This window comes from Salvelinus fontinalis, chromosome 40, assembly GCF_029448725.1.
Source record: "Salvelinus fontinalis isolate EN_2023a chromosome 40, ASM2944872v1, whole genome shotgun sequence".
Taxonomy (NCBI): Eukaryota; Metazoa; Chordata; class Actinopteri; order Salmoniformes; family Salmonidae; genus Salvelinus; species Salvelinus fontinalis.
Genome location: NC_074704.1, coordinates 609,172 through 621,349, shown reverse-complemented (window position 1 = coordinate 621,349; position 12,178 = coordinate 609,172). Strand labels below are relative to the sequence as shown.

The 12,178-nt window shown below is 46.8% G+C and overlaps 1 protein-coding gene across 1 annotated transcript in view; it reads right to left on the bottom strand.

Annotated features, from left to right (window-relative positions):
- The window catches only part of pkd1a (polycystic kidney disease 1a), a 175,601-nt gene that overhangs the window by 51,126 nt on the left and 112,297 nt on the right, over nt 1–12,178 (bottom strand). The window contains exons 30-37 of the mRNA XM_055907434.1: nt 8,140–8,292; nt 6,776–6,920; nt 5,988–6,305; nt 4,831–4,913; nt 4,391–4,447; nt 4,015–4,267; nt 2,733–2,901; nt 884–968 (exon numbers count right to left, since the gene is read on the bottom strand). Coding sequence (XP_055763409.1) covers nt 884–968; nt 2,733–2,901; nt 4,015–4,267; nt 4,391–4,447; nt 4,831–4,913; nt 5,988–6,305; nt 6,776–6,920; nt 8,140–8,292 — 1,263 coding nt within the window. The remainder of the gene's footprint in view (nt 1–883; nt 969–2,732; nt 2,902–4,014; nt 4,268–4,390; nt 4,448–4,830; nt 4,914–5,987; nt 6,306–6,775; nt 6,921–8,139; nt 8,293–12,178) is intronic.

Sequence of the window (12,178 nt, the reverse complement as noted above, 5' to 3'; positions counted from 1 at the left end):
GGGATGCTGGTTCATGCTGACGTGATGGTGTTACAGTTGCTGCAGATTGGACGGTGGTACATTCATGCTGCCAACATCCCGCTCCATCTCATCCCAGAGATGTTCTATTGGGTTTGGTCAGCAACAACGTTCTGATTGGCTGTGGCGTTCCATCGGTGCTCAGTTGGTATCAAGAGACCTAACGTGTGCCAGGAAAACATTCCCCACACCAGTACACCACCGCCACCAGGCAGGATGGGTCAGTTGTCCAGTGTTGGTGACGGCGTGCCCACTGGAGCCGCTTCTTCTTGTTTTTAGCTGATAGGAGTGGAACCCGGTGTGGTCGTCTGCTGTAATAGCCAATCCGGGACAAGGATCGATGAGTTGTGTTTTCCTCTGTGCCGTTCTGCACACCACTGTTGTACTGTGTCGTTATTTGTCTGTTTGTGGCACCGAATGTTTGCTGAGCTGTTTTCACCCACAGGACTGCCGCTGACTGGATGGTTTGTGTTTGTCACATCATTCTCGGGAAACCCGAGACTGTCGTGCGTGAAAAGCCCAGGAGGGCGGCCATCTCTGAGACACTGGATCCGACGTGTCTGGCACCAACCATCAAACCACACAAGTCTCATAGGTCACTAGTTTTGTCCATTGTAACTTTCAATGGAACAGTAACTGAATGCCTCGATGCCTGTCTGCCTGCTTTATATAGCAAGCTCTGGACACGTGACTCACTGTCTGTAGGAGCGATCCCTTTTCCTGAACAGGGTGGTGCACCTAATAAACTGTCCTGTAAGTGTATGTATAATGCTTTATAACGTCCTTTATAACGCACTTAAAATGTGTTATGACACTGACTCTAAGCGCCCATGAGTTATATATTTAAGTTTTAACAAACACCCACCTCCAGACGCACTCCCGCGCTGGGGGAGTCAGTGGTACAGCCCGTTGTCACGTTGACATAGTAGTCCAGGGTCGTGTCATGCGACCTGGGCAACCGGAGAAGAGAGAGGGGTGGTTGGTTAGATCTGAGCAAAATGGCTGCCGAAGTTGACATGTATACACAGCATTTACAGTAGGAACAACGTCTCTATTGAAGTGTTTCACTCTCTTGACAAGAGGAAGTTCATCTCATGACTTAACATAAGACATCCAGAGTAGATAGACAGAGAGAGACAGAGAGACCGCTTAGACAGACGAGAGAGACAGAGAGAGACCGCTTAGACAGACGAGAGAGACAGAGAGAGACCGCTTAGACAGACGAGAGAGACAGAGAGAGACCACTTAGACAGACTAGAGAGACAGAGAGAGACAGAGAGACCACTTAGACAGACGAGAGAGACAGAGAGAGACAGAGAGACCACTTAGACAGACTAGAGAGACAGAGAGAGACCACTAGACAGACCAGAGAGAGACAGAGAGACCACTTAGACAGACCAGAGAGAGACAGAGAGAGACAGAGAGAGACCACTAGAGAGACAGAGAGAGACAGAGAGACAATGAGTGCCTGGATACAGTAACATGTAATATTGATAGTAGGGTCACGACCACTGTTCCCTCCAACTGCTTTCTGCACTGAGCACATTTCAGGTCTGCTGAGCGCAAACTTCAATGTTGTGAAGATTCTGTGCAACTTCTGGCACACGTTTACTGTGACCACTGAGGCTGTACCCACTTTAAGTTACAGTTTTAACAGTGGACAAGTAGGCTACTGTGGCTATTTGATCATAATGTAGACCTACCAGTTTGGTCTACCATCAAAAACAATGGAGAAAATGCATCCCATAACATTTTAACATGGAAATAGCTGTTCTATCATTCAGCCAACAGTAGCAGACAATGTGTGGTGTTCAATGTAGGCCTACATTCTATGAAACTTGTGATAAAAACATTCAGGGCTTAACATGAACCTGTTTATCCACTTGTCCTTCAGACAAGGAGGCGACTGAAAATGTTGTTGAGTCGTTTGATGCAAGAAACCATTTTATTCCCATACCATTATTCCAGAGAATCAGACAAATTATGCTACCCTCTGCCTATTGGCTACTTAGCTTATTCAAGCCTGTCTCAAAATACAACACTGCCCCTTTAAGACAAAAAAAACTCTTTAACTGACTGGCTTTTCAAAGATGTCTAGAAATGCACACGTGTTGTGTCTTGTAGAAAACAAACACTCCCCCATTGAGGACTACAAATGATCTATAACTGGGCCAGTAACTCACTAACTGGCAGAGGATATGAACAGATGTGCACTCATCCCTACATGTAGCTCTCGCTTTGATCTCAAAACGAGCGCATCTACCCACGACCGCTCATGCTGTAAACACAGTCCAGTTCAAAGTGAATGGCACAGATCCATATATGGCAATGGTCTATTTGAATATAGGCCTACTGCAGCTCTGATTGGTTATGGCGCACCGGTCTGTATAGAGTACGGCTGAGTAGTGTGTGTCAATGCAATGGAATCCTACTCCGAAGCATTCTGCCTACAACAAAATCTCTTTCACAGTTAGTTTTGCATACTAAGTCTTGCATAGTTCAGTTTGTTTCGGTATGTTACATTGAAAGTGGCTAATATTGCGTTGATTCGAGCACAATTCTCACAGGGAAACGTTGTTAGTGTTAACGGGGAAAACTAGAAAGCTGAGTTGAGGTTCTGTCTCGTGCTTCTCTGCGCAGGCTGATATTAATTGTGCGTGGCAGTCCATAGAAGGAACATTGACTCATTCCATATCTCCGTGGCGACCACTCACTCTGGGGACAGGAAGAAGGTGTACTTCCTGTGGTCCAGGTCCCGCCCCCTGGTCATGCTGAGTGTGATGCGTTTCCTGTCTGTGAAGTTGAACTCGTTGGGCCAGTTGGAGGAGTGGAGGTAGGTCATGATGGAGGGGTCCGCCTCGCGCACCTCTGACCACACCCCGTCTGGAGAGGAGTAGGGGACAGGGGTGAGCTTACCTCCTCTCTGTACATCCCCTAAATACTGCCCCTATACACTATTCAATTCAATACAACTCTATTGATACACCAAAAATGTTAATTACTTATTTGGCAATTGAAAAATACACTTTAGTCCCACATACCCTGCTAACTTACTATAAAGAGGTACACATAAAGCAGGTATTGGTATTATATTGTGATTATATTTATACTGCAATTCTGTTTCTATTGTGATTTGGTTTTGTATTGTGTTTCTGTTCCTAATATGATTCTGCTCCTATTGTGATGCTGTTCCTATTGTGATGCTGTTTCTATTTTGATGCTGTTCCTATTGTGATGCTGTTTCTATTGTGATGCTGTTCCTATTGTGATTCTGCTCCTATTGTGATGCTGTTCCTATTGTGATGCTGTTTCTATTGTGATGCTGTTCCTATTGTCTCAAAATACAACACTGCCCCTTTAGGGTTAGGGTTAGGGTTAGGGTTAGGGTTAGGGCTGTTTCTATTGTGATGCTGTTCCTATTGTGATGCTGTTTCTATTGTGATTATATTGTGATGCTGTTGCTATTGTGATGTTGTTCCTATTGTGATTCTGTTCCTATTGTGATGCTGTTGCTATTATGATGCTGTTTCTATTGTGATGCTGTTCCTATTGTGATGCTGTTTCTATTGTGATTATATTGTGATGCTGTTGCTATTGTGATGTTGTTCCTATTGTGATTCTGTTCCTATTGTGATGCTGTTCCTATTATGATGCTGTTCCTATTGTGATGCTGTTCCTATTGTGATTATATTGTGATTCTGTTTATATTGATTATATTTCTATTGGGATTCTATTTATATTGTGATTCTATTACTGTTGTGATTCTATTCCTATTGTGATTCTGTTCCTATTGTGATGCTGTTCCTATTGTGATTATATTGTGATTCTGTTTATATTGATTATATTTCTATTGGGATTCTATTCCTATTGTGATTCTATTCCAATTGTGATTCTGTTTCTGTTGTGATTATATTTATATTGTGATTCTATTCCTATTGTGATTCTATTCCTATTGTGATTCTATTTCTATTGTGATTCTGTTCCTATGATTCTTACCGTCCAGGGTGGTGAAGTTGAGTTGGATGAACAGTCCGGCCTGCTGGTTGGAGTTACCGGCGCTGACCCGTACGATGACAGAGTCACACCGGCTCACGTTAATGGCCCCGGCTAAAGGGACTCCCGTCACCCCTGCCCCATTGCTGTCGGTGGCGCTGCCATTGTTCACGGCAACGGTGATGGCTTGGTTGTCGTCGAGGTCTGAGATTGGGATCTGGGAACCGTTCTCTGCCCGGAACTCCATGGAGGCCACCTAGAGTAGATTAGGATGGATTACAATTAGGATTAGAATAGAAGACATTGATATCAACATCATGAATCCTCAATAATAGAAAAGACATCATACAGACAGTATAAATAAGAAACAAGTCCATACCTCGGTACTGACGGTGTAGTTGGCCACAAAGTTAAAGGGGAACGGATTGGGCTCCACCTGGAGACGGGAGAGATGGGGAGGGAGGGAGGATGGGAGGGAGGGAGGAAGGGAGAGATGGGGAGGGAGGATGGGAGGGAGGGAGGAAGGGAGAGATGAGGAGGGAGGAAGGATGGGAGGGAGGAAGGATGGGAGAGATGGGGAGGGAGGATGGGAGGGAGGGAGGAAGGGAGAGATGAGGAGGGAGGATGGGAGAGATGAGGAGGGTGGAAGGATGGTAGGGGAGAGATTAAAAAAGGTATGAAGGAATACCCATCTATGATGACTTGATGAATGTGTAGGTACTTTGACGGACAGTCACTCTCACACAAACACACACACACACACACACACACACACACACACACACACACACACACACACACACACACACACACACTTACCTGGAACATGAGTTGTACCACGCTGGTAGCTGCTCTGCTCAGACTGTTGTTGAAGGCTCTGGGGATGGAGAACCTTCTGCACTCTGGGGAGAACACAGTCCAATATAACTTGATTTAATAGAACACAATATCACTTTATTTAATAGAATAACTTTATTTAATAGAACAGAATAACTTTATTTAATAGAACTTAATAGAACAACTTTATTTAATAGAACTTAATATAATAATATAATATAATAACTACTTAATAGAACAGAATAACTTTATTTAAAAGAACAGAATAACTTTATTTAATAGAACAAAATAACTTTATTTAATAGAACAGAATAACTTTATTTAATAGAACAGAATAACTTTATTTAATAGAACAGAATAACTTTATTTAATAGAACATAATAACTTTATTTAATAGAACAGAAACACTTTATTTAATAGAACAGAATAACTTTATTTAATAGAACAGAATAACTGTATTTAATAGAACAGAATAGAATACTAATAGAAAACATTAGTACATTGTCTGATTTAAGATAAAAAAACGTCTTCAAATCAGCTCTCAACCCTACAAGACAACACAAACACCCCTCCCTTCTCTCCTCTCTCACAACCCCCACACTCACACTCACACCCCCACACACCCCCTCCTGTCTCTTCTCTATCACGTCCCATACACACACACTCACGACCCCCACACACACACTCACACCCCACACACACACACACACACTCACGCCCCCCCCCCCCCCACACACACACACACTCACCACACACATACTCACAGCACCCACACACACACACTTACACCCCCCACACACACACACACACCCTCCCTTCTCTCCTCTCTCACGCCCCCCACACACACACTCACTCACACCCCCTCCATTCTCTCCTCTCTCACGACCCCCACACACACACTCACACCCCCCACATACACACTCACACACTCACACCCCCCACACCCCCTCCCTTCTCTCCTCACTCACACCCCCCACACACACTCACACCCCCCACACACACTCACACCCCCCACACCCCCTCCCTTCTCTCCTCTCTCACACCCCCCCCACACACACTCATACCCCCCACACCCCCTCCCTTCTCTCCTCTCTCACGCCCCCCACTCACACCTTTCCACCTCCACCTCTTACACCTACCCGGTGAGTCATCGTCGTGGTAACAGAACAGTGACTGGGGGTCGGCCCGTTTTCCCGTGGCGGCGATCTCCGTCCCCCGCAGCACCAGTGGTTCCTCGTTAAGGACACGGGAGTGCATCAGGATACGCATCAGCACCGACGACAGATTATAGGCCTTGGCTGCTACGCGCAGGGGGTGGGCCTCGGGGAGGAAGGGGTGGTGAGGCTGGGGAAGGGAAGAGAGGCCCGGCCCGAGGGAGGAGTCCAGGTGGCGGTCGGGGTAGAGGGACCCCAAGAGCTGCTGGGAGGCCGACTGGCTTACCTGATGGATAAGGTCACCTGGAGGGAGGAGGAGAAGAGCGAGGAGGGCGGAAGGGAGAGAGAGGAAGGAGGAGGGAGGGAGAGAGAGGAGGCAGAGGAGAGAGAGGAAGGGAGGAGGAGGAGGGAGGGAGAGGAGAGAGAGGAGGGAGGTGGAGAGGAGAGAGAGGAGGGAGGTGGAGAGGAGAGAGAGGAGGGAGGTGGAGAGGAGAGAGAGGAGGGAGGTGGAGAGGAGAGAGAGGAGGGAGGGAGGGAGAGAGAGGGGAGAGGAGGGAGAGGAGGGAGGAGGGAGAGGAGGAGGTAAAGATGAAACATTCTGTAGAGTCTTGGAAAGTAGTCTTAGTGACATTTTCTGAAGAAGATTTGTGGTTATAGTAGTGGAAGAACATTCAACTGTGTGTGTGTGTGTGTGTGTGTGTGTGTGTGTGTGTGTGTGTGTGTGTGTGTGTGTGTGTGTGTGTGTGTGTGTGTGTGTGTGTGTGTGTACTCACCCATGATGTTGAGGATGTTGTCTGCTATCTCAGTAGGTGTGACTGTTCCCTGCTTGGTGTCAGTCTGCAGTATATCCAACATCAACTCCAGCTTATTCAACGTGCTGTTCTGACATTCCTCACAGATGAACTCACGACTCACCGCCTGACACACACACACACACACACACACACACACACACACACACACACACACACACACACACACACACACACACACACACACACACGTCAATACTTTAGTTTCCTAGAACACAAACTTTCCAATACTCAATAACTTTATACCGGATGAGACAGGGGGAAAAACTCCTCTCCCTCCCTCTCATCCCTCCCTCCCTCCCTCCCTCCCTCCCTCCCTCCCTCCCTCCCTCCCTCCCTCCCTCCCTCCCTCCCTCCCTCCCTCCCTCCCTCTCACCCTGCCCCCCCTCCTCCCTCCTCTCCCTGCCCCTCCCTCCCTCTCACCCTGCCCCTCCCTCCCTGCCGGTCCCTCCCTCTCACCCTCCGTCCCATACCTCCCTCCATCTCCCTCTACCCTCCCTCCCTCTCACCCTGCCCCTCTACCCTCCCTCCCTCTCTCCCTGACCCTCCCTCCCTCCCTGACCCTCTACCCTCCCTCCCTCTCTCCCTGCCCCTCCCTCCCAACCTCCCTCCCTCCCTCTCACCCTGCCCCTCTACCCTCCCTCCCTCCTTTCTTTCTCCTCTCTTTCCCCTCCTCACCGTGCATTGTGCCAGGGCAGGGTACTTCATAGAGGCCACCTCAGTAGTGGGTGTCTCACCGTGTGTGTGTGTGTATGTGTGTGTATGTGTGTGTGTGTGTCTCACCGTGTGTGTGTGTCTCACCGTGCATTGTGCCAGGGCAGGGTACTTCATAGAGGCCACCTCGGTAGTGTGTGTCTCACTGTGTGTGTGTGTGTGTGTGTGTGTGTGTGTGTGTGTGTGTGTGTGTGTGTGTGTGTGTGTGTGTGTGTGTGTGTGTGTGTGTGTGTGTGTGTGTGTGTGTGTGTGTGTGTGTGTGTGTCTCACCGTGCATTGTGCCAGGGCAGGGTACTTCATAGAGGCCACCTCGGTAGTGTGTGTCTCACTGTGTGTGTGTGTGTGTGTGTGTGTGTGTGTGTGTGTGTGTGTGTGTGTGTGTGTGTGTGTGTGTGTGTGTGTGTGTGTGTGTGTCACCGTGTGTGTGTGTCACCGTGTGTGTGTGTCACCGTGTGTGTGTGTGTGTGTGTGTGTGTGTGTGTGTGTCTCACCGTGTGTGTGTGTGTGTGTGTGTCACTGTGCGTGTGTGTGTGTCTCACCGTGTGTGTGTCTCACCGTGTGTCTGTCTCACCAGGTGTGTGTGTGTGTCTCACCAGGTGTGTGTGTCTCACCGTGCATTGTGCCAGGGCAGCGGAGGTCTGCTGGATGTCGTTAACTGTAGTCAGGTCGAGGGCCGTGAGAGCTCTGGTGATGTCACTACGCACCATGACCCGGTAACTGCGCTCCGCCCTGGATACTATCGGCGACTGACGGGTCTGCTCATACTGGGGGAGGAGAGGGATAAACAGAGCAAATAATGAAAAACACAATATATATCTATTTTTTTTTATTCTGTGATGAGGAGAGAAGAGGGGGTGAGAAAGGAGGATAGAAGAGGGGGAGGAGAAGAGAAGGGGGAGGAGAAGAGAATGAGAAGGGGGAGGAGAAGAGAAGAGGGGGAGGAGAAGGGGGAGGAGAAGAGAAGGAGAGAAGTAAACGAGAAAAGAGAAAGTAGAAGAGGACACGAGGGGGAGAGAGAGCGGAGAAGAGGGGGAGAGAGAGAGGAGAAGAGGAGGAGAGAGCGAGGAGAAGAGGGGGAGAGAGAGAGGAGAAGAGGGGGAGAGAGAGAGGAGAAGAGGGGGAGAGAGAGAGGAGAAGAGGGGGAGAGAGAGAGGAGAAGGTGGGAGGAGGGAGGAAATGAGAGGAGTAGTTAACAGGTGGTCGCTATTCATAGACAACACCACCACCACTCTCTCTCTCTCCTGACTGAGGGATTCTGCCTCACTGGCTGACCACATTGATGTCTGCTTGACTGATGGGTACAGGGGGAGAGCACGGTAGGGGGAGACATATAGGGGAGAGAGAGAGATAGACAGACATATAGGGGAGAGAGAGAGAGAGATAGACAGACATATAGGGGAGAGAGAGAGAGAGATAGACAGACATATAGGGGAGAGAGAGATAGACAGACATATAGGGGAGAGAGAGAGAGAGATAGACAGACATATAGGGGGGAGAGAGATAAACAGACATATAGGGGAGAGAGAGATAGACAGACATATAGGGGAGAGAGAGAGAGAGATAGACAGACATATAGGGGAGAGAGAGATAGACAGACATATAGGGGAGAGAGAGATAAACAGACATATAGGGGAGAGAGAGATAGACAGACATATAGGGGAGAGAGAGATAAACAGACATATAGGGGAGAGAGAGAGAGATAGACAGACATATAGGGGAGAGAGAGAGAAACAGACATATAGGGGAGAGAGAGATAGACAGACATATAGGGGGAGAGAGAGATAGACAGACATATAGGGGAGAGAGAGATAGACATATAGGGGAGAGAGAGAGATAAACAGACATATAGGGGGAGAGAGATAGACAGACATATAGGGAGAGAGAGAGATAGAGAGACATATAGGGAGAGAGAGAGATAGACATATAGGGGAGAGAGAGAGATAAACAGACATATAGGGGAGAGAGAGATAAACAGACATATAGGGGAGAGAGAGATAGACAGACATATAGGGGAGAGAGAGATAGACAGACATATAGGGAGAGAGAGAGATAGACATATAGGGGAGAGAGAGAGATAAACAGACATATAGGGGGAGAGAGATAGACAGACATATAGGGGAGAGAGAGATAGACAGACATATAGGGGAGAGAGAGAGATAGACATATAGGGGGAGAGAGAGATAGACAGACATATAGGGGAGAGAGAGAGATAGACAGACATATAGGGGGAGAGAGAGATAGACAGACATATAGGGGAGAGAGAGATAGACAGACATATAGGGAGAGAGAGAGATAGACATATAGGGGAGAGAGAGAGATAAACAGACATATAGGGGGAGAGAGATAGACAGACATATAGGGGAGAGAGAGATAGACAGACATATAGGGGAGAGAGAGATAGACAGACATATAGGGGAGAGAGAGAGATAAACAGACATATAGGGGAGAGAGAGAGATAAACAGACATATAGGGGGAGAGAGATAGACAGACATATAGGGGAGAGAGAGATAGACAGACATATAGGGAGAGAGAGAGATAGACATATAGGGGAGAGAGAGAGATAAACAGACATATAGGGGGAGAGAGATAGACAGACATATAGGGGAGAGAGAGATAGACAGACATATAGGGGAGAGAGAGAGATAGACATATAGGGGGAGAGAGAGATAGACAGACATATAGGGGAGAGAGAGAGATAGACAGACATATAGGGGGAGAGAGAGATAGACAGACATATAGGGGAGAGAGAGATAGACAGACATATAGGGGAGAGAGAGATAAACAGACATATAGGGGGAGAGAGAGATAAACAGACATATAGGGGAGAGAGAGAGATAGACAGACATATAGGGGGAGAGAGAGATAGACAGACATATAGGGGGAGAGAGATAGACAGACATATAGGGAGAGAGAGATAAACAGACATATAGGGGAGAGAGAGATAAACAGACATATAGGGGGAGAGAGAGATAAACAGACATATAGGGGAGAGAGAGATAGACAGACATATAGGGGGGAGAGAGATAAACAGACATATAGGGGAGAGAGAGATAGACAGACATATAGGGGAGAGAGAGATAGACAGACATATAGGGGGAGAGAGATAAACAGACATATAGGGGGAGAGAGATAAACAGACATATAGGGGAGAGAGAGATAAACAGACATATAGGGGGAGAGAGATAGACATGGATGGAGGGATAGATAGATAGATGGATAGATGGATGGATGGATGGATGGGAGTGTATCTTACCTCATTGAGAACAGTGATCAGGGCCAGGGACAGCTCTCTGACCCTCTGTGAGTCTCCCTGTTTCAGTAGCTGTCTGAGTGTGGTGGAGGTCAGCTCACTGAGCCAGTGGGGCAGGCTGCTGTAGCCTGGAGGACTGTCTGGAAGAACCACCTCCACAGAGCTAGGGACACACACAATAACAAAACACACACACACACATTGTGAGATAACACACACACACACACACACACACACACACACACACACACACACACACACACACACACACACACACACACACACACACACACACACACACACACACACACACAAACACACATGATAAGAACCCACACACATGCATAAATTCATCTTCACAGTGTGTGCCCAATGCGTCTTAATGGCCCTTACTTGTTGAGAGCGGTGATAGCTGCCCCCTGGTGGTCTTCTACAGTAATGGATGCTGACACCCTGTATCGACCTGATCTGAACCCAGGGGGCAGGAAGGCAGAGTGCTCTGGACTGGTCCCTTTATACACACAGAACTCCTCACAGTGCATGTCACTGCAGCGAGTCACCAACAGGCTATACAGGAGAGGCGTCTCTGATACGCCCAGGTCACTGTAACCTAGAGGAGGGAGAGGAGAGCATTTCACTGAGTCACAGTGTCTGGCACACTCAAGACCTCGGGAGGAGAGACAAGAGAGGAGGGAGGAGAGAAAGATGTCGAGTAGAGTATAGTAGAGTAGAGCACAGTAGAAAAGAGTAGAGTAGAGTAGAATATAACAGAATAGAGTACAGTAGAAAACAGTAGAGTAGAGTAGAATAGAGTAGAATAGAGTATAGTAAAATAGAGCATAGTATAATATAATATAGTAGAGTATAGTAGAATAGAGTAGAATAGAGTATAGTATAATAGAGCATAGTATAATATAATATAGTAGAGTATAGTATAGTAGAATAGAGTAGAATAGAGTATAGTATAATAAAGTATAGTAGAATAGAGTATTGGAGAATAAAGTATAGTTGAATAGAGTCGAGTATAATAGAATAGAGTATAGTAGAATATAGTAGAGTATAGGAGAGTAGAGTATAGTGGAATAGAGTATAGTATAATAGAGTAGAGTACAGAGTATATGAGAATAGAGTAGAGTAGAATAGAGTAGATTATAGTAGAATATATCAGAGTAGAATATAGTAGAGTATAGTAGAATAGAGTAGAGTAGAGTAGAATAGAGTAGAATAGAGTAGAATAGAGCATAGTAGAGTATAGTAGAATAGAGTAGATTACAGAGTAGAGTACAGAGTATAGGAGAATACTAGAGTAGAGTAGAATAAAGTAGAGTACATAGTATAGGAGAATAGAGTAGAGTATAGTATAACAAAGTAGATTATAGTAGAATATAGTAGAGTACAA